This window comes from Aythya fuligula, chromosome 10 (genome assembly GCF_009819795.1).
Source record: "Aythya fuligula isolate bAytFul2 chromosome 10, bAytFul2.pri, whole genome shotgun sequence".
Lineage (NCBI taxonomy): Eukaryota > Metazoa > Chordata > Aves > Anseriformes > Anatidae > Aythya > Aythya fuligula.
In genome coordinates this window covers 4,212,500-4,234,719 of record NC_045568.1, presented here as the reverse complement: position 1 = coordinate 4,234,719, position 22,220 = coordinate 4,212,500, and the positions used below count along the sequence as shown (strand labels likewise).

The following is a 22,220-nucleotide window of genomic DNA, read 5'->3' as shown; positions in this document are numbered from 1 at the left end:
GGGATTTGGGTTTGCTTCCCAAGATTACTGTGCAGTCTCATTTGAATGGGTTCCAAATAATAGATCAAACTGTTGAAGCCTACCTGCTTTTGAGGCAGAGCTAGAAATTTCTCAATTACATTGATTTAAAGTCACTTTATACAGCTTCATATTAAATATTTATCAGCCACAGCTACACTGAGGCTACAGTATAAAACAAAGGAGGTCTTTCAAAGTACAATGCCTTGCTCTGCCTCTGATTTCCAGCAAGGATTTGACTGAAGGCTGCCTCTTGATCCATCCTGAAGATCCATTTTTCTCACACAAATACTGCAAGTCTGACTTCCTTCACATTAATTGCTCTTTGAAGTTAAAATAAACATCTTTTTTTGGATGCACCTGGATTGCTGCCACACTGAAACATTCTCTTCAGTTACGCCAAAACAAAGCAAAACAAAACACACAAAAAAAAAACACCAATCCAATTCAAAAGATTAATCAGGATATGCTGATGTATCAAAAATCATTCTGATATAGCCATTTTGTAAAGAAATACAAATGTTAGTAACTAACTAATTTAACAAGGTATGGGCTTTTTTTTTTTTTTTTTTTTTTTTTTTTTTTTTTCCTTATATCAGTTAAATATTTATTTATTCACAAAAGCTTCCTTTTACCTCAGCTGTTTGCTTCTCCCTTAACAGCAGCTCAGGTTGCCAGTGACATGTTCCAGTTTCCAAATGCAGCTCAACTGCAGCTTGGGTAAGCTGGGCACTGCTCCCTCAGATTCCATTGCTCCTCCCCTGCTTTGTCATTAGCACGGCACTCTACTTAAGTTTAGATTTCCAGAAATATATTAGAAGTAGAAATTCAGTGATGAAAAAGATACTAAAAATACACAGTTAGCATAGCTCTGTTAAGGCATACATAAGTGTATATAATACGAGCTGACATTTATGTGTATATCTGGAGTGGATGCAGTAAGTAATATTGATTTGAGTGTTGAAAGAATCCTGCAGTACATGAAGGTAGCCATCATCAGCATGTACTTGCATTACAAACCTATTCCTGAGGTGCCCCTACTGCCAAATATACACATAGATCATGCTTATTTAATGATTTGCTGACATTTTCTCTCTTTATATGTTCCTGGAAAAGTCCAAGAGAGCTGCACAAAGGCAGATACTTGTTCTTGATTTGGGAGAAAATGAACTCCAGCAGGGAACTGCGCTCTCATTTTAACCTTTATTTGTTGCACATTTAGTGTATGGTTTTTGTAGCATAAGTCTGGTATAAACTAAGTAATAGTATCTTATGCTTAGTATTATGTTAGTATTGTACTTAGTATTAGTATACGTTTTCTTTCTTACAGAGTGAATATTGCACTAAATCTGTCTGTCATGTCTAACTTATCTATATGAAAAATCTACATTAAAAATATATATCTATTTTTTAATCTTCTATTAAACCAGAAAAAATCCTGGGTAAAACTCTGTTGACTAGAGTCTGTTCCACTGCTTGCAAAACATCTTTATTCCCCCTCTAAAATGAAATGAAAATATATATTATAGACTTTTGAGTTTCCAGATGCTAAGTCATGTAGTGCAATTTTGGATGGAGGCATGTAAAACATATATAACATTTTCTGAATAAAAGGGAATAGAAATCCTCTTCCTCCCCAGATTGGATTGTAGTAAGGATCTTTTTCTAGTAAGAAATCCATTTTCATGGAACAAAATCATACATGCACAGTTCTGAATTGTCTGGTCTTATTTCATTGCTGGCAAATCATTTCACATTCTTAAAAGCTCCCCAGTGCATCTTTTTAATAACATAAATCCATCTGGATGATTTCAGAACTCTGCTCCTTCAGTTTCTGTGTTTGATAGTTGAATGAAACAGTGAAAGCATCTGGGAAGCAGCCCATGGTTTTTTATTTTTGCCTCCAGGAATTATTCTGTTGCTGATTAAGATGTTACGTGGCACCATGATTAGGCCCAGTGTTTTACTTCAGTGTGTTTGCAAGTGGGGCCCAGCTTTGTGTCCAGTTGCACTGAGGGAAAGCCAGTGAGAGAAGTCAGGTACTGCACATGGCGTTTGCTAATGCAGCAATGGCAGCTGTTGCAAAGTGAATTTGTCAGTCCTTCCCTGGGAGGAAGGTTGCATTGTACCTTTTCCAAGAAGTGAAATGTAAATTTTAATATAAAATCCAAACCTATAATTGGCAAAGGCTCTTGCAGATTTCTAAGGCATCTCTATAATTGCAAATATAAAATTCAGCAGAGCAATAACAAATCTATCTTTAAATAAGATGAATAATTGAATCACATATACAGACGCACGCACATACATTTTATACATGAGTCCTTAAAGCGTTCACTACTGGCATAGAGCCGTGCCTATGTTTATAATGCACTCACTTTGTTACCTGTATGTTAGAGAAGCAGTTTACTCGCCAGTGAATACATAGGCTGCCTTTTGCTTTTGAGCAGAGCTATCACAAAAGCTAGAAATTGTGCCCAGGCAGCATGTAACCGGGGCTGTAAATCTACACAGGTCAGGTCGGAGTATTTGGCTTATTTGGCTAACCAGTACAGTCCCAGGGCCGTGCAAGGATGGTTAGGCTGCTGTCAGACGGGCATTGCTGCGTAATGCTCACGTAACCTGAAAGCTTGTGCACGTCAGGGCGGGCTGCTGTCAGCTGAGGAACTGGCGCCCCTCCTGGAAGCAGCATACCTTTGACAGCCTGGCTTAATTATTCTATTGCTCTTCTCCATTACTGAGCTCCTTTGAAGTGGACAAGCCTCAGTCATCCATCGCGTGGTGAGTGAATGAGGGCCGGCATTCAGCTCGTCGTGCAGGCTGCAGCTGGCAGTGCCGCTCAGCATGAGATGACCAGTGGGTTGGACAAGGACTGGCAACTCTGCGCCTTCTCCAGGGGCTGGCTTCGTAAGAGTTCACAGGCTGTCAGCTCCTGGTAGAGAGTATCTAGGACTTCAAATAGGTGGGCTTTTCCTTTTAAAATAAAATCGCAAATGTTATAATTTGAACAAAGACAGAAATTTGCAGTTTAACAATCATAACATGAGCTCTCTTCTCCATAGGTGCCATTGCAAGTAATTAACATAAAATGCCTAAATGTTGAGAACAAATAATGAATTTATTTTCCTGTAAAAATGAGAGTAGAACTGGGTACAAGGCCTGTTTTCCTTACTGTTTCTTTTGCTTCATTCACTACCTATTGAGTTCTCACATACATGTGTACCAAAGATTACTTCATATCACAACAAAAAATTGCTAATTCAACCATTCCCTTGCTTAGTTTTGTCAAACAGGAAGAAAATGATTGATTACAAAGACTTAAGAAAGCTGCTTACTTCACATCAAGTTCACAGCCAGCAAATTAAAAGCAGAGAAGATGAACAGTTTATGGCAATGGTGATGCAGAATGGTCAGGCAGTTTACAAAGCTACTTTACTATTTAACTCCTTGGTGATGTTTTAGGAAGCTGACGTGTGTTGCGGTTACTGCAGGAGGTAATTTGTTTCAGCAGCATCACTTGGAGTCAGTGTTCTCCACAGTATAAGTACTAGCACTGCCTGGCATCATGTGTATTCTAACAGGCTCCTTTTCTCTTGTTTTTGACAAGAAAGTATCTGACTCATAGGTCAGGCATAGTTTCTCTCTGTGCTGGTGTCTTGGAGCCAATAAAGGTCTTTCTTTGCCCTCTTTTCCCTTGCTTTGCAGCCATGCTGGAACAGCACAGCGTAGCTTTGGGCTGCCTGTGCCCTCAGTTGCTGCACACTAATAACAACAAGGCTTTGGAACAGGAAAAACCAGAATGGTTTGAATGTTATTCTTTCTAAATCACTGTTATTAATATTCTCCAAAACCAAGCCCTCAGGCCACATCTGCTCTTCTATAATCTTGTATTTGAATGTGGTCTGCTATTAAAAGCACCTATAAGCCCTGTTCTTGGCCTGGTACAGGATGTTCATTTCTTGAAGGTAAGTACAAATGCTCTGCTAATAGGAACAAAGTAATCAAATCTAAACCTCCAGGCTGTGATCCCTCTTTGGTTCCTACAGAGGCAGCTCTGGCACACTGGACCATTGTCAAGGGAGAGGAGATTGCAAGTTTAATTTTCATAAGGGGAATGTGAAAGGTTATTATTAGAAGAGTGCAAGGTTGAACAAGTTCCTTTACAGAAATATTGTTTGTGTTGCAGAAGAGGAATACAACATACACCAGGACAGTAACTTGATAAATAGGTGGCTTGCATTCTCAGTGACATGTTTTTGTATCAATGAAGCCCTACAGACAAAAGTAGGGTACTGAATCGTTCCCCTAATGCCAGATTCTAATTAAAATCTAGCTAAAGAAGCCCTGGATGTTTTTATTTCTGAAGTGTTGCAGGCTAGAAAGCATCACTTTCTATTGGTAATCTTGTTGTATAGTACTTCTTTCTCTCCATCCTGTCCCCCAGTATTTGAAATATTTTTCCTACTAGTTTGTTCATTATCTAGTCTTTTTCCCTTTAACTTTTCATGATTCTTGGTCTTAATATATGATTTCCTTTCTTACCGTGCTGGGGGTCACGGCAGGATTCCAAAGTGCTCAGCAGGATTTTCCCCAAGGCTCGTTTAGATATGTTCTTCAAAAAATAAAACAATATTATGGCACAGGTATGTTCTTCACCAGTTTAAATGTATGCAAACAAAATCTATGCACAATGTATTTGCATTTGAAAACAGAAAGAAAACAAAACCCAATCCTGGTAACCCAAGACCCTATATTGGCTGATGTGGCTTTATTTTCAAATTTTTAACATAGATTCTGCTCAAATAACAGCAGTTTGTAGAGGGTCCCAGTTGCTCAGTGTGTCTGTAACAAGAGAACCTGTAGTTACTCAGTGGAAAATACAGTTTTCCAAAGCTTGTGCCTAAACAAATCTAGATGGCAAGAAGTATAAGTAGGGCAAGCATGATGAAAGCTTGTTCAGGTCTCTGCTAAGCCTGTGCTGAAAGATAAATGGGCACATTTTGTGGTGTTACCTCAGGAGGGGGCTTCTCAGACCCATCTGGGGTCCATTGGGTTCCATTTTAGGTGCAGCCAAATTAGAAGAGATTGTATATACCATGCAGCAGGCCCACTCTTAGCTATATATTTAGATGTAATAAATACCATCCAGAGAGGGCTGTAAAACTGCTTCGGGTTTGGATGTTCTGTTTCAGTGGGAGTTTTATATCAGAGATCTGTGGGGATGTTCCATAACGCCTCTGGAAAACAAACACTCTTAATTTGCTGTCTAGACACTAATGCATGCTTTCTGGGAGATGGTCGTGCAATCAGTTTAATTAGCACTTTGAGGCCCTGTATCTGTAGGGAGAGGATGTTCTGGTTATAACTTGCAGAAAGGGAAATGGGTGGAGGCCACTGGGAAGCAGCTGAGGCACCAGGCAGCAGCTCAGCAGCTCTGCCTTGCTCACTGCTGCCTCTCGCCCGCCTCCTGCTCCCCTGCCCCCGGGGGGGCACAGTGGAAAGCAGTTTGTGGTGGGCTGGGTTTATGAATGACCTCTGCAACACCTTGTGAGGTTTTCATAGTCCTGACAAAGTGCTTTTGCCTTTGGACAGCCATTGCTTTGCAGTAGATTCTGTTGCAAATTACATACTTGGGGTATTTCTAACATGAAGGTGAATACACTGGTGAAATGACACTTAAAACCACAGTTACGGTTGAATAGGCTTTCTCTTGCCTGAAGTATATCCCGTTAGGGATTTAGGGGATCCTTGCTAAACTCTGCTGGGAATGCTGGGAATTCCCTTGCTCGTGACAGCGTCACTGCCTGTGTCTGTGCTATGGAGGCTGGCAGCTTTCTGTGGCGTTTCCAGCAGTGCTTGGCATTACGTGCTACCATCACGGAGACACGGCACTTGGGGTGAGGGACTGTCTCCTGAGCAGAGACGATGTGTGATAGTGTGACTGACCAGGGAAAGACATGCTGAAATCTTGACACAGAAGTTTGTTACGCTTGCTGCCAGTCAGAGTCTTTCCCAGCTTAATCCTGCACTGATCATTATTGATGCATGTGTCAGACTTCCGATGTGAAAGCAGAATTTCCACATCAAGTGCTAAAACAAGTTACCAAATTAGCAGATATTGCACTTGTTCCCTCAAGTCATCAGTGGAACATGAGCACACTTCAAACAGAGCAAAGTGAGCATCTGAGGAAGCATTCTCATCTCACACAGATTAGGCAAAGCTTAGCTGAAAATTGAGGAGAATCCTGAGTCATTACCGGAGAAATCAGCTCCCAGCAGTGCAGCCTGGCTCCCAGCATCCAGCATGTCCTGCAGATTACCCAATTAGCCTGTCTTTTGGCCACCCTGTTCCATTATCAGTCCCCAAGCAGGAGATTTAACCTTATTTTCTAAAGGACTGCTATACTGGCCGTGTACTTCTGGGATGTTATTGTATCAGCTCTTGTAAATCCATGTTTGGATTATTAATTGCGTAAGAAGCTTCTCACAGAAAAATACCTTATTTAGGGTATATTCCCCTATAGGAAGGGTATTTTGCTTTTAATACTGACTCAATGCTGCTGCAGGATGCCGTTAAAGGTTCCCAGCTTTTTTATCCTTATTATTTTGTTGCACCCCTCTTTCTGTTTGCACAAGGAGAAGGCGGACTCTTGTCCATCTGTGAAACGCTGACTGTGGGCTCAGCCTGGGTCTTTGAGCTCGGCAGGTACTGGGAGGCAGTGCCTTGCAAGGGCAGGGTGCCTCTGGCAGCTGCTGCTGACTGCAGGCGCTGTACAAAAGGCAGGGCCTGAGCCTCGGCTCCGTGTCCTGGTATCATGGCCATGCTAGCCCTCCTGGTGCTGCCTGTGATGGGAGGTGTGCCCCGTAGTTTTCTACATCTTCGACTAGAAAAATGGTACCTTAAAGCGTGTGAGACTTTATCATCTTACTGAAATAAGAGACTGCAGCGTTAACTCTAAATTTTAGCCCAATTCCTGCCTGGGCAGCTGTTTTCTCCCTACTTCTATATTATACTTCGTGTACCATACTGAAGAGCACTGTGTTGCTGCTGCATTTCCCCACCTCTCTGACTGCATAGCCTGGCCTCTGTGCCCCGCTGCAGCCCCTCTGCTGCCGTGAGGGAGGTCGTGCTGCCATCGCCCCGTGCCGTGCCAGGGTGCGTTCCCAGCACCGCCCTGTGGCCTCTGTGAGAAGGGGGGGAGAGGCTGGATCGCTGGGCTGTGAAGACAAGTGGTACCATGGCAGGGAACAGGAACTGGAGAGGTACCACATGGGGAACCTCTCCACCCCAACCCCCTGCAGCAGCACCAGCTGTGTGCACCCGAAATTGGAAGTGCCAGCTTTGAGTTCTGTGACCATGAGCAGATAATTCATTTTCTGGGGAAAGGCTCGCTTACAGGGCTTTGCAATAAATAAATATAAAGAGAGCCTTATTCGAAGTCTTCATGAAAATGTCATGTTGTAGCCCAGCTACTCTTGGATTTGTATGATGTGAGCATACAAACTATGCTGTGAAACAGCACATGAAGAATGCTGCCTACATCTAAAACTTGGTAAATTGACATAAAATCAATTTACAATTTGAGTACAATTTGACAGCAAAAAGTATCTTCAAGAAGGAAAAATAATCTTCTAGAATCTTTCTGATTACTAGCACTTTTGTTTTCCTTGTTTCCTCCAACTTTTTATTTGGAAGATAACGAGACCTTCAAGATCTAGATCCAAGGAGATCTCTAGGCTTCTTTTGTAAAGTTATCCATGGGGACTTGAAAGTTTTCTGCAATTGCTGGGCAGTTCCAAGCGCAAACACACGTAAAAATGTTTCTTGGTGTAAAGGACTTTGCACTGAATGAATGTATAAACACCATTTGGGGTTTGGAAAGGACACTGTCAAAAACAGTCCTAAGTCACTGCTTTGTCATACCAAGTCTCGAAGCTGTTGAAGAAGCTGCAAAACATCCATGAGCTTTTCTTCCACCAGCGACAGCCTAACTCTCTCAGTCTCCAACATCTGTAGCTCCATCTTCAGCATTTCGGTCTCCTCCACCTTTTGCTGCAGTTCAGTCAGCAACGGGCCTTTCATCTGGATAATGACACAGGGCATTAAGAGCACTCGAGCTTTTCACTTTCTTGTTGAACAATTGCAAAGCTCAGTTTTCCTCTCTATCTGGTAAATGTCAGTTCCCTCCAGAAAATTATCTTGAAAAGTACATTTCTTTAACGTACTATATAAAGCAAAGAATCAATAGTTGCCAGGAAGTGCATGCTTCACGCTCACACATAATGGCAGTTCACTCAACACTGGGTACAAGCAGATCGTTCAGAAATGTTAAGTACTAGCAGTCCTCTCTACTTTTCTAACCCATTGCACCCCTGTATTCCTCTATAGAACATAACTGTTCTATACAGAACTGTGTGTCCTCAGCAATGTTACCGTATTTTTGTCTTGCAGCTCTACATATCAATCATCCGTGTATTTGCTGAAACAAGAAGGTAATTAGCTATTTCTTCTAAGCTGTTTTTTTGTTTGTTTGGTTTCTTTTTAAGTTTTACAGAATGATCTGTAAGATTCTGGTTCTGCCCAATACTGGCCTGCTTGCTTGCTGAAGCACTGGTTTGCAGCTAAGCACAAAAAGGCCCAGATTCACCAAGATCTGAAGACTACAGAAATTCTAGGCAGGAGCGATCTCCTCATACTTCTGAAGCTGAACTGACCCACTTGGTTTTCTTAGACCTACCTGTGGAAGAATGTTAAGAATGTGAAATGTTGCTTTTGTTTCCATACTATGCTTAAGTGACTGATGCTGTACTAGAAAGCTGCCACACCATTTGCAAAAGTGTCTTTGCTTGTCACAGACCCAGGCCTGTTGCTGATACATGACTAAGTAGCTAAAAAGAGCATGAAAAGCATCCTCTGGAAAATGTATCACATATATATATATATACATATATATATATATATTAATTTTGGATCTTCGTGAGCACTGACAGATTTCCATTTTATTAATAAACTTCATTTCTCATTCTGTGCCCAGCATTCTGAAATGTTACCCTTTTTTGCAATTTCTTGTTGAAAACAAAATGTAAATATATTTATTTGTATTACACTGGAAACCAAAATTATGTTGGGTAGATGAGAATTTCACTGGCTCTGTTAGGCCCTTTTTGTTGTTTTCTTTTATCTTTATTGCAGTTTTATTTAGTTTTAGAGAGAACTGATCTAGAGAACTGCAGTCCTTAGTATATGTGGTATTTAATAGATTTTATTTTTGGAAATCTGTATCCTAGTGCATTTTTAATACATGTATATGGGAAGGAGTTTCAGTTCCTTAAAACAGAAATGTCATCAGAGTGGAAAAAGAAAATAAACCTTGATCCACATTGAACCTTCTAGAAGGTTGTTTTAGTTTCTGACAGAGCTAAAAGTATGTATTAATTCCCCCACCATATGGAAACTGTCATTACATTAACTCTCCTTGAGCTTTGCTCTGTGAGGCTTTCTGGCTCCTCTGAGCTGTCCAACAGCTACAAAAGCGTGGACCACTGAATCTGCTCCATCTGCCAGTGATTTCAGCATCCCTGCCTGAACGCTCCTTTTAGATGAATAAGGTAATGTTTTCCTGTATGTGGAGCCACCTTTGTTAGCACCACTGCGGCAGCAGTCCAGCTGAGGCAAACAACTGCTCCAGGGGCTGCGTGAGGTCTGCAGATAATTAACCATGGGGTCGCCTCTGTTACACTGCAGAATGCCTCCGCATCGTAAATGCCACCCACCAGAGAGATGTACGGAACACAGGCAGCACTTCTGCTCCCCTGCACAGCTGAAGCAGTGTCAGACCAAATAACAGAGGAAAAAAGGTCATTATTTTTATGTCTAAAATGGACTTTCCCAACATGCAGTTAGACAGATGCTCATGGAAATTCATAACCGGTGCCCATCTATCCTGGTCCTGCACCCTGTCCCTGTGCCCACAATGTCACGCGGCTGCTGCTTTTAGCTGCTGCTTCGGTCATGTTGGCAGAGCCACCGACATCGCAAAGCTGCACAGAGCCTCCTCTGTCCTCTGCTGGCTGCTCCTGAAATGCTGCAGGCTGAGCAGCAGGTCTCCTACACAGGCGTGAATAGAGAGGCACTAACTTGGCTCTTCAGTGTGCGTGCCACTTGAGTTCCCCATCGCTGGCTGCTGTCATGACCAGCTGCTCAGTTTTTACAGAGAGCACAGGCAATATGCTTAGCTGAGAGCACCCCTGGCGGTATCTGGCTGTAGCATTTGTTGCTGCTGCTGCCTCTTTTCTTCTTCATTTTGACTGCTCCTACAAATCCCTTTTTGTTTGTATTTCCTAGGCTACGGCAAGTAGCAAACCACTTCCCACAGCAGCTGTACTATAATAGTCCCTGTCATATGGAAGGATGCTAGCTTCTGGATACCTTCATATTTACATACATTTATATGTATGAACATGGAAGATCTTTCTTTTTTTTTTTTCTTTTTTTTTTTTTCTATTCTTCTCATCTGACTGTGCTTTAAGGCAGTGTCTCAGTGTAGCATTAAAGCATTCTCCCAGATGGATTTCCTGAGACTGGTTACATCTAGCACCTGTTCGTACCTTAACATTTGCAAATAAGCTAATGACAATAGTTCAGCATGACCTATTTTTAAAACATGGATAATGAGGAGGGATGGTCAGTAGTTAGGCCACAGGGCTCAGAGGAGTGGACTATGTTCTTAGCTCTGCCCAGTCCCTCAGCATAGCCTGATTTGGGATCTGTGAAATGGAAACACTGCCTTCCTACACATTAGTATTGAGAGTAAGGGAGTTGCTGATAGGCAGCCCTCTTATAACAGGGGGGATGCCAAGGGGAAAATCTGGGCTCTGGAGTAAAGTGCACAAAAACATCTAGGACAATGAATAATTAGTATCAAAGTAATTAGTATAAAAGTCCCTTAAGGATGTAAGAGAAAAACACTCTATTGTGTTTTCTACAGAAGTGAAGGAGGAGCTCATTTTAGAGTCTTGTTTACAAGCAGTGACGCTGAGAAACTTTTTCAGAACAGGAAGAAAACAGTATCAGGACTCTGGCACTGAGTGCTGAACCGTGCTGCACAAATTGTCTTAGATCAATTCACCCTCAGAGGAATGGAGGGTGGCAAACGTAGCACCAGTTTGTAATAGATGCCGCAGAGGTGTTCTGAGGAACACCAAACCACCTGAGGAGTTCCAGCAATGCTGTCAGGCAAATTGATAGAAATTGTAATGGAGAAAGGACTTGGTGAACACATGGACGAACGTAGTGAAGAATCTATTCAATTTCTTTGAGAGCATCTCTGATTATGTGTGGAGAGTGTTAATTCAGCTGACAGAATGTATTTTGAATGTGCATAAAGCTTTGGTAAGATGCAGAGACAAAGACTCATAAAATGTAACTGCCACAGGACAGTAGTGCAGATCCTGCAGATCCTGGACCTACAGCTGGTTAAAAGAGGGGGCAGAGCACAGCGTGACTGATAGGCAGGCAGGCAGCACTGAAGGGTGAGTTTTCACAGGGAAGGGAGATAATCCTTAGGGTCTGGATTAAGACCTAGTCATCATTTTCAGAAATGATTTTTAGAAAGGGTGAATGTCAAAATGTTGAAGTTTGCTGTCAATACAATTTTGGGGGGGGTAATCAAAATTAGACCTGCCTGTGAAGAATTATAACTGGATTGCACAAGACTGAATAACTGGGCAATAATAGAGCAGATGAAATTGTTGCTAATGCAGAATAAGGTATGTTGGAAAAGGGCACGTCATATCTATGCAGTGATTATGACTGCAGCTCAACAAGGAGATCGGATCTAGGAGAGCAGTAATCTCTGGGAAATAGCTCCATGGTCAGCAGAGATCAAAACGATACCTGCTAGACTCTACTAGAAAAGGAACTGGGGACAAAACAGAAATTACAATTACACCATGATGAGTTTACATTTGAATTCTAAGTACATTTTCAGCTCTTCTCATTCAAAAAGAGTAACAGAGCTTGAAAAGTATTTTAGAATAAAGAATAAAGCAGAATAACAGAAGTAACTGTTTCTATACCAAGAGAGCTGAAGCAGAGTGACTATAAGTGAGGCAGTATTTCTGGAGTAAGAGCCTGTAAACTTTTGTCCCAAGCAAAAGAACTGAGTGACAGTGGATGGTCAGGCAACAGATTTAAAGCAAACAAAAGCAAATCCTCAAAACCTGTTCCTCTGTAACCAGTTTGTGGGAGTTCTTGCCCTGAGATACCAAAACATTGCTAACTAAAGGAATGGGAAACTCATGTTAAACCCATGTTAAATAGCTCCAGTGCTGACCATTAAAGGCGATGGTCTCTATGCAATGTCCAGTTCAAGATGTATCTACCCGTCTTTTATTGGAAACCAGGTGAGTAGTACCAAGAGGAAAGTTCTCTGGACTGCTTCTCATTCCTTTTCTCTGAGTAACAGCTGCTTGTTGTCATCAAGCACGTGATATTAGGATGAACTTTTCGTCTGACCCTGCGTGACAGGTCATGAACTAGTTGTCTTTAATTAAGCTGAGAGTTTGTATGTGAGTTTTTATAGAAAACGATAATCATTTCTTTGCAACACTACACTTGGCAGCATCTTGCTTTGTTTTTAGAATTTGCTCATGCTTTCTCCATCTTTTATCCCCCAGTCCTGACATCTTCCTCCTCCTCTCTTCAGTAGAAAGTATTTTTAAATGTTCAGTTTTTGGAAAGCAGAACTTTCAAGACATAAAAAATTTCACAGCTGTTTTATCCCCTGGTTTTACAGTCTTAGATGAAATCAATTAGTAAATCAGTATTTGAGACTGTTGCTTTTCACTTGCCTGCTGGGTTTGTTACTTGTTAGCTTTGTTGACGTCTCATCTTTCAGCACTGAGCAAGTCCAGACAGAAGCATAAAGGGTAACGTATAAAGTACATTTGTCAGGTCATCAGAGAAAGTATTCTTGGTAGTTTATTAAACCAATAGACTTATTTACAAGTTAGAGAAAGAGTAAATTTCTCAATCTTTCAATTTGTTTGATGTTGATTACGAAAACAGTCACCCTTTTGAAAGGAATCACTTGCTACTTGTCTGTTTTGCAGCAAATAGAAATACCAAACACTGCACATGCAATATAAATAGTAGGTAAATAAAAGTAAGGGAGGATAAGAATAAATTTCTATCAGGCTCAAAAGGATTCATCTTTCTGATTTTAAATTCACCTTGCAGTCAATTGGCACTCTATCTTCTTCTGTAGAAAGATTGGCAGCATTTAGATCTATGGCCATCAATGGATGACGTTTGCAGTATTTAAGCGGTAATATCACACAAGACTACTAGGATACTGCACTGAGACTTTTAACTACTGTAGTTTTAACCCCTGCTGAAGCAAAGATGAGCATGCTGCTAAACCTGAGAACTATTTTTTTCATTAAAAATATCTTGGTTTAATCCTCAGAACCAACCAAAGTAAACCGGATGATTTCCTCTTAAGGACTGCAAAATGATGAGCAACTGGGGGGATTTCTCAAAGAGTTGTTGCAGGGGCTGGAGGTCTTAGGACCTGAGGAGCGTGCCATCCAGAGCTGAGGAACCAAAGTTGTACGTTACAACCCTAGAGTTAGCGTGTGTGGCAGCTCTTTGGTCAGCAATAGTACCAATCCCAAACATGGCATCAGTGAATGCCCTCAGCCATTAAAATAAAGGGTGGTGTTTCAAGAGCCTGGGTTTGACTGCAGCTGGTGCACATCTCACCCTCCAAATAAACAAAGGTTCAGGCAGGAGCCACACTGGCAGTGCAGGTGTTACAGGAAAGTGTGGTGTGGTTTTGCTAACACATTCATGGCACAGTGAGAAATACCAGCGACAGAACATGGGAAGGCCCGAACAAAAATACACGTAAATGCATATGGATGTAGCTGTAGCCACTTCAAGTTGCATAAATAACTCCTTCACACTATGCTTGGCACCTGTTACCTCTTCCATGTTTGTTTCCAGTTTTTTCACTTCATTTCCCTTAAGCTCCAGCTGCTCTGTCAGCTGTGTGATTCTCTCCTCCAGCTCTGCAGGGGCTGCCTCAGAGCCATCAGCATCCGTGATCTCCAAGTAGGACATCAACTTCTTCTGCAGTTTTTCGTCACATCTATGTATATATGGGAAGAAAAAAAAGTTCATATCACTCATAATGTTTATGTTAAAAAATAAAACAAAGCCTGCTTTCCCACCAAACTTTTGTCAGCAGAGATAATAATTTGGTGTCCCAGCTGATGCTGATTAGGATTAAGTGTGGGTATTTAAGCCATTGCTTCCCACCTGCTGTAAAGGCTGGGCCTGCTGATGTTGCCAGGTAGAATTACAGCTTATATTACACAGAAGTCATGATGCCCTCAGGTCATGAAGAAATATTCTCAAAGGGCTCAGGTAGCATTTGTTTCAGAAACATACCCGCTGCCACAGCAAGGGAGCTTGGTCAGTATTTTCTTCACCTGGGCCGCCTGGGATTGCTGGTCTCCTGCCCACTTCTCCTCCTCTTCATCAGAGGCAGCCTGGCCCTCCACAGAGCGGAACAGCTGGTCATCTGCTTGAGAAATCAACAGCCACTCAGCACCCAAACAGCCACCCTGATGTGCTGCAGCTGTGCTGATTGAAACCAGTGAGACCCAGAAAGCACCAGGTGAGCTTTTAAACTCCCCAGTGAAACATCACCTGTGGAAAGGGGGCTCTGAATCTAGGGCAGGGTAGTCTCAGGAAAGGTAATTTTTTTTTTTTTTTTTTTTTTTTTTTATAAAGAACCTTGAACATCTCAGCACCTTCTTGCAGTTAATGTAGAGCTGTTTTCTTTATTTTCGTTTAACTTAGTCAAATGCAAGGATAAGTGTGAAGGAACAACGTATTATTAGCACAATTGTTCTTCATGTATGCAATTGAATATACACTTTTCAACAGGAATAAGAAACTCCTGTACTGTGTTAGGGCTTTTTGTGTAGTCACTGAACCAGCCAAACATGCATTCAGAGTTCAGAAATTTAATTTTAATACTCTCTGATTCATTCACTTACTGTGCTTTGAAGGGATGCTGGTTTTTACATAGAACTGTATTATTAGACCTAGAGGTATCTCATGCTTAGTTTTACCTGTCTACTGTAAACCTCACATCTCCTCATGTGCTAAGTAAGAGGTCATCTGGCTAATGCAGAATAATTTACAATATTCCTTTGATGCAATGACTCTTCTGCTCTAAAGAATTAATATTTATTAATTTTTACCTAAAGATTTTATAAATAAATTTGTACCTAGATTTATATATATAGCTTATCTAGGTTTATCCCAAATGTGCACACAGTTTTGCAGTCATTCAATTTTGCAGTTTCTTTTCTTTTCTGTGTAACTAATCCTTTTTTCTATTTGCATTTGATGGAACGCTTCTTCCCATTTTAAGATTGAAAAAACTCCCCACAGTTAATATGTTTGAGTAATTTGTGCTAAAAAGCTGTTTGAACTTGAAATATGGGTAACATAGATTAGACATGGGATCTGTCTTTGAGCTGGCAAAAGTGCTTGATTGAATAACGTATTTGTGAAAGTAGCTCAATTTTGTAAGTCTAACCAAATGCAGAACATGCTGCAAAGTAAACTATATTTAAATATCATTATTTTTTTAATTCCTGAGCATCTGTTTGTCAGCTCTGTTCAATAAATACACAAAATCAAATTTTATGTCAGTATATATAGTTCTCTAGTCTGTAGTAAAGATGTGTTGTTACTTACAGTTAATGTCAGGTAACTTTTTTGGTCTCCTTTGAATGAGATCTCAAAAATTCATTGAAGGTAAGTCAGTTTTACTGAACATACTTAGCAGTCGCTCAAGAATGGTCAAGAAAACCAAAGGGAGAGAAGGTGTTTGGCTTCTAAGATAACTATTGTAATGCCTCTCATCGTTAAAGCAGCTAAATGATCCACCAAAAGTTGTCATTGCTTTGAAAGCTCTAGTACCAGTGAATTGTAGTCTAGGTCATTTTAAATTAGAGCTAGTCCAGGCAAACTCTGTGACTTTAGAAGAATTTCAAAGAATGCTTCATGCAGTCCCATGAGAAATCAGAAGTGAGTGATGCTATGCCAGTGGTTAGGGCTCCATGTGCAAAGCAGGTTGGATCTCTTCAGAGCTGTGAAGCAGCCAGAATGTTTCCAAAGATTGTCATTGTACAGAATATCAACTGCAAATGGTTTCTTTGGAAATGACTTCAGCTGAACTTATGAGTTTTGTATTAAACAAATGACAACAACAAAAACTTTGTATTCTTAAGACAGGAAAAATGTTTTGGTATGGTGAATATAAAACAAACAACAAAAATCCACAGTTGTTCTGAACCTTAGCTCTGTATGTGGGGAAGTAGAAGTAAAGTAGTATGTAGTATGTGGGGAAGAAGAAGTAAAGAAGAAGTAAAAAACTGAGATTTTAACCCCTTATTTATTTATTTATTTAACCCCTTATTAATATCTGGGGTTTCAAGATGTATTAAGACATATATTAGCAGCTTTGGTGGACTAATATCTATATTATTTTTCTTCTGAGGATCTTACAAATCAGTGAGGAAATAAAATATTTGGATACTAGGCTTAATACCGTTTTCAGAAATCCCAGCTCCGCCAGTGGGAGATCTTCGATCTTGCTGCACAACGGATGAGCAATATCTTCCATCTGCTGAAGCTGCTGCATCCTTCTGCTCTGGGCTGCTCCCTGAGGGAAGCTGAAACTTCACAAATCCTGATCTGGAAAAGAAAGGTAAAATAAAGTGGACTTGAACCAAATTTGAAAGGAAACAAAAAAGAAAGATGAATGTGCATGGTGTAGCATATAATAGAAATTGTTTAGGCGTGCCACAAAAGAACAGGGTCATTTACCTTCTGTGCCTGTGAAATCAAACTGCCAAGGGCTGCCTTTCATTGGTTTTGCTGAGAATCAAAGGAAGGTAGATTTTCTTCTTAGAGTTAAGTAATAAGAACTAAATATTACTAGCTTTTAGTTCATCTCAAAGACATCTGGACAATATATGTGGAAACGGTGTAGTCTGGCCATGTCTCTCGGAGTCTCTCTGTTTTCAGCTGACAGTGTTGGAGTGCGTGCTAACTTCTTACCATGGACACAGCTATAGCTAGGGTAGCATGTCCTGCATCCTGTCACCTAGGGCAGTGTTCAGATTTACAAGTATCAGGCTACTTGCCTGGTTCAGCATTGAACCAAGCTTCAGTTTAGTCTAAAGAACAGTATTAAAGACTTTTTGTGGCCCCTTTACATGGTTTGTCATGTTCTAGGATGCAAGAAGAGGACGGCCCTAATAGCCAGCGGTGTTGTGTTTCACAGCTTCAAACGCCACATACATATTGACTTACTGGTTTTCATACTGCCCTTATGAGGCATTTAAGTACACCTCTTATTTTACAGACGTAAAAATACAAAGCTTATGGTCTGTGTTCACAGAGAGAGATAGGAAACTTGGCTCTGTTTATTTCAGTGAGACCAAGGTTTCAGAATTACTTTGTTTTCAAGACCAAATCAAGACCTTTTACCAAGATTATGTAGTTAATTCAAAAACAAAGATTAGTATTCAGTACTTCTGTCTTTGAATTCTCTGCTCAGTTATTTATAACAAAAGACATCAGGGAGATGTCTTTTAGGTGGTTTAGGTCTAAGTTTCCCAAGTGCTGTTTTTACTGGAAAGTCAAAAAGAATGATATGTGAATGGAGTCTTGCACCTGCAAACCGGTGAGCACTGTGCTTCTGAATTACTAACGATCTCATTTGAAATCGCGTATTTTTTTTTTCTTGAGAGGAATATAGTATTCTCCATTTCTTAAAGGAAACAATTTTCAAGATGTGGTACTCAGATTAAAAAAGAAAGATTGCAAAATACTTTGATATCAGCTACATTAGAGATGAGTAGAATTATTTTTGGATTAAAAAAAAAATCTGATGAATTCAAGTCCTTAAACTTGTCCATCAAAACTATTTTTTAAAAAAAGTAATTTAACTCAATGTGAAGGACAATGATTGTTCAGACTGAGGAATTGATAGTTACCTAAATGGAGAGCATTGGGGCAGTACTTGTGATGAAATTTGAAGTAACGTGTATTGGAGGAATAATCTAGAGTGTATTTTCATGTAGTTGAGTTTTAAATGTTTTTATCCAATCAAGAAGATGACCCAGGCATCTAAGAGTTAAAGAACATTCTGTGTAGTAAAATGGAGAATTTTGCTGTACATGAAGCAAAGTTTAACAAGTGTACTCACATAGATTCAATTTATTTTCTAAAATAAAATAAAATAAAATATCCTGTATTGGAAAGAATGGAAATGGAATGTGAGATGACCATAATGTGAAGTACATGTGAATTTCTCTCTTCTCATTGCAGGACATTTGGTTTGGTTCAGTTTGGCTTTCCTACCTATGCTTTCTTATAAATATACTGGAAGACAGCATTGGTATTTTAGACAAAATAGTTTGCAATATAGGAGACAAAGGAAATTATTTTTACATATAAAACAGTAAAAAAAAAAAAAAAAAAAAAAAATTGTATCTCAGTTTCATTAAGTATAACAGTGAATTAATTTTTAGCATTCATTTTTTCACTGTATATATGTAACTTTATTCCATAAAATGTTAGGGAAATTAGAGCTATGAAGGTTTTATAAAATCAGACACTTGTAATTAAAAAAAAAAACCCTCACATTGGATAAATGGAAAATTGGAGTATCAGTCCCCATATGTAAAATTTATATCAACTATTTTCAGAGCTAGGAATAAGCAACCTCTCAGGTATGGAGCTAAATGAACAGGATTCAGTCCATTACAAGATCTTGTACTTTTCACATGTATGCTGTATGTGAAGTACTAGTGTACTTCATACAGAGTGTTTTTCCTTTGCTTTCCTGTTTACTTTCAGTAGTTACATCAGGATATTTTCCCACTTAGACCGTATAATAGCATGATTATATTGTTTTCCCTGTAGGAGCCATCATATAGTTCACAAAGAATCTACATGCAGAAGAAAGCAAACCAATTTCAGGGGCTTTACAGTAAATTAATCTCCTTCTGAACTCTTCCTAAGATTAGTTTTGGTTTGATGAGTATTTGTTGCACTTAACACAGTAAATATTCATCAACATAAAATGAGAGTTAAAACACTTGGGAAATTGATTCTACTGAAACAAGTTGCATAATACCATTTTGTACAAATCTTCTAAATGCTTCCTGCCAGTAAATTCAACTACTGCTAGAAAGGGGACTTTAGATGTAGTAATAGAAGAGCTGGTGCCAAGTTCGAGATAAGTATTGCTAAGAGCTTTTGTTTAATCTAACACAGCTGCTCTCAGTTCCTGAAGAACCACACCAATATTAGTTTCCTTGGTGTTTCTGAAAGTATATGTGCACTAAGTGAATATGATCGATCATGATTTATTTTTTTAAATGTCAGTGTTTCAAAAATCTGTAGGGACACAAAGTGAGGCAAACCTTGCATAGGAATCATCACTGCTCTTTACTGCCTCAGGTAGCACTGACTGCATGAAAATTAATGATGTATTTTGTTTACAGTTTGTGCCATTACTTAGCAACAGTTGGATTTCCTGTTCAGTCAAAGGAAACAGCAGCTCTGGCATTAAGCCTGGCTTCATTTAGCTTGCATTAGTTCTGGCGGAATCATATGGTGGCCTCCAAAGCTACCTTACGCAGCAAGCTTGGGCATTCAAAACGGAAGCTCCTGAGATCTCTGCAGAGTTTTGCTGTGCTTCAGTGTTCTGGACAGTACTGTGGAATGGAGTATTTCCTTTAAAAAGGATATCACATCTTATTTTTCTGAAATGCGGTACTTTTTCTTCATTTTTAAAGAAAACTAATTTGGGTCCTTATACTCAGTAGGATTTGTTTACAGTTTCTGATGTCTATCCAGTATTCGGTGGATTGTTCTTTTAAACTTGAGCAATGGCGTAAGTTACACCTGCGTGGATTTTAGAGATTTCTAGAGTTAGGTTGCATATTATAGCAATACTGAGATTTCATTGAATTCTAACTGTAGTTTCAAAGTTGGTTAAGGTTTCAACCCATAAAAAGACTGAGAATATTCAAGTATCATTAAAATCTTCTCTATTAACAGTGGGTTAGTGCTGTAATGTTTAATTTGATCTGTTGATGGTGGTATTAATGTCTTACACCTGGCAACCTGTTTCTTGCAGTCCAAATAACATTGAGAAGCTCAGTTTAAAAAAATAAAATAAAATTTTAAGTCCTTCCCATAAAATTCAGTGCACTCTGGCAGGACTTAAAATAATAGACTGTATCCACTTGGACAAGATTCAGAACAGGCCTAAAGAGTGCTTTTACCTCTCTGTAGGTCTTATAAGAGAACTTAAAATTAGTTGATCAGGTCCAAAGCACAAACTGTGATTATTCATTCTATAGTAATTTTCCTGAGAGGAAGTCATCAGCGCTCTTTGATTGTGGGGAAATTAAGGGGGTCATTCAGATGGTGTGTTTTGTTAGGTCTTCCCACTCAATATATGATTAAAGACAGCCATATCATTCCTCCATTCCTCTCTAGAGATATTCATCTGGGAAACTGGGGGCGGGGGGAGGGGGGGGAGGAATTTTGAGCAAGAGTTTTCAGACCCAGGTGCTCCAGAACTAAGATCTTAGTGCTGGCACAGGCTCTGCCATTTGCATCAAATCACATTGTGCCTTGGTTTCTCCAACAGGAATACAGTGAAATTATAATTCGTTATGCACTAAAGGGCACAAATTAAACCTTGATTTCTAGAACCAAACATAGCAAGTACAATTATTTCAAGGTATCTGAAAATGGGACATATTTTAAACATATATGAAGGAACATATGGCCAGACAAGCTGGAATTCCAGAGCTCTTCTGTGCCAGATAAAAATGAAGGAAAAATGCAAGCAGCAAGATGAGTAAATATGGATGTTTTTAAAAGCAAGCAAATACACGCACCCAACACCAAAGAGACTTTGTTTGCAGAGCTACAATACTTAATGTCAAGGATCTGTTGGAAATAAATACACTGGAAATTTGTAGTTTTGGTATGCTTTGGAGGGGGAGTTGCTGTTACTGCTCACATAAAGGGGAAGCATGCCGTTCATTTATAAGTAGAAACTGAATATGAGCTGGATCAAAGAAGGTTCTCATCTGAGACTGGGCACAGAAGAGTTAGCTGAGTAAATGGACAATAGTAGTGAATCTTTGCTGTCTATTGGAATAAAGGTTGTGTGTGTGTCTATGTATACATACATACATGTATATATATAAACAATTTTGCATGGACATAGGATCCCACATTAACTTTGGAGAATGTTTCAAGAAGACAGTAAATTTCTCTGGCTGGATTCTAACAATTTTGGTTTTGACTTAAAAGCAGATGGAAACCAACCAGAACAGAAGGTTGCTTCATGCTTCTCAGTTCTCATTGCTGGAGTACCCAGCAATTCATCATCCCAAAGTGAGGTGGTGGAGGCATGAATGGAGGCATAGTGATGCTTTTTGGTGGTGGAACACTGAAACACCCTGATCTCCTGATTTCTCATCAAGTCCTTTAACCACTAGGTCATTTTTTCCTATCTGGGAGCTTTTTATTGTTCAGCAAAATTTAGTGCCCAATCCAGACTCCTAATTTTGAACTGGCAGAAACTTCAGGATTTAAAGACGAGCATAATGAAACATGCCAACTGTCATGCCTTCACTGTCACGGGAGGTTCTTAGAAGGGGAATCTCCACTCATTCTTAACCATAGATTTAATTCTTTTCTCATTAGTATTCATACAACATATAATGAGTCTTCATAAATGAGAGGAGTGAATAAACAGCACGTTTGCTTAGGGCAAAGATCAGAGGGGAAGTAGTTCGGAAGATGCCTGGGAAGCATCTGTGCGCGGTGCAGTGTGGCGACGTTTCCGTGGTGACAGGCCAGCAGCCCACATGCATTTTCAAGCCTTTGTGCTGAGAATAATGGGCAGCTCCAGAGAGGGAAAATCAAGAGTGGAGAGTTGGAAAGTACTGGACCTTAACGTAACGTCCGTGACTAATTGGCTTTTAATTGGTACTCCTGTTATTGTTATGGAAACTTCAAACTGCAGCAAAAACCACCTGCTTCTGGGGATGAACAAGTCTTTAACTTCTAGAATTCC

The 22,220-nt window shown here is 39.9% G+C and overlaps 1 protein-coding gene across 1 annotated transcript in view; it reads right to left on the bottom strand.

Moving 5' to 3' along the window:
* Window positions 1–594: 594 nt before the first annotated feature.
* Window positions 595–22,220, bottom strand: part of EFCC1 (EF-hand and coiled-coil domain containing 1) — a 54,964-nt gene continuing 33,338 nt past the window's right edge. The window contains exons 3-8 of the mRNA XM_032193864.1: window positions 16,653–16,798; window positions 14,474–14,606; window positions 14,006–14,171; window positions 7,943–8,101; window positions 4,561–4,630; window positions 595–2,991 (exon numbers count right to left, since the gene is read on the bottom strand). Of these exons, the coding sequence (XP_032049755.1) occupies window positions 2,858–2,991; window positions 4,561–4,630; window positions 7,943–8,101; window positions 14,006–14,171; window positions 14,474–14,606; window positions 16,653–16,798 (808 nt within the window). The 3' untranslated portion in view covers window positions 595–2,857. The remainder of the gene's footprint in view (window positions 2,992–4,560; window positions 4,631–7,942; window positions 8,102–14,005; window positions 14,172–14,473; window positions 14,607–16,652; window positions 16,799–22,220) is intronic.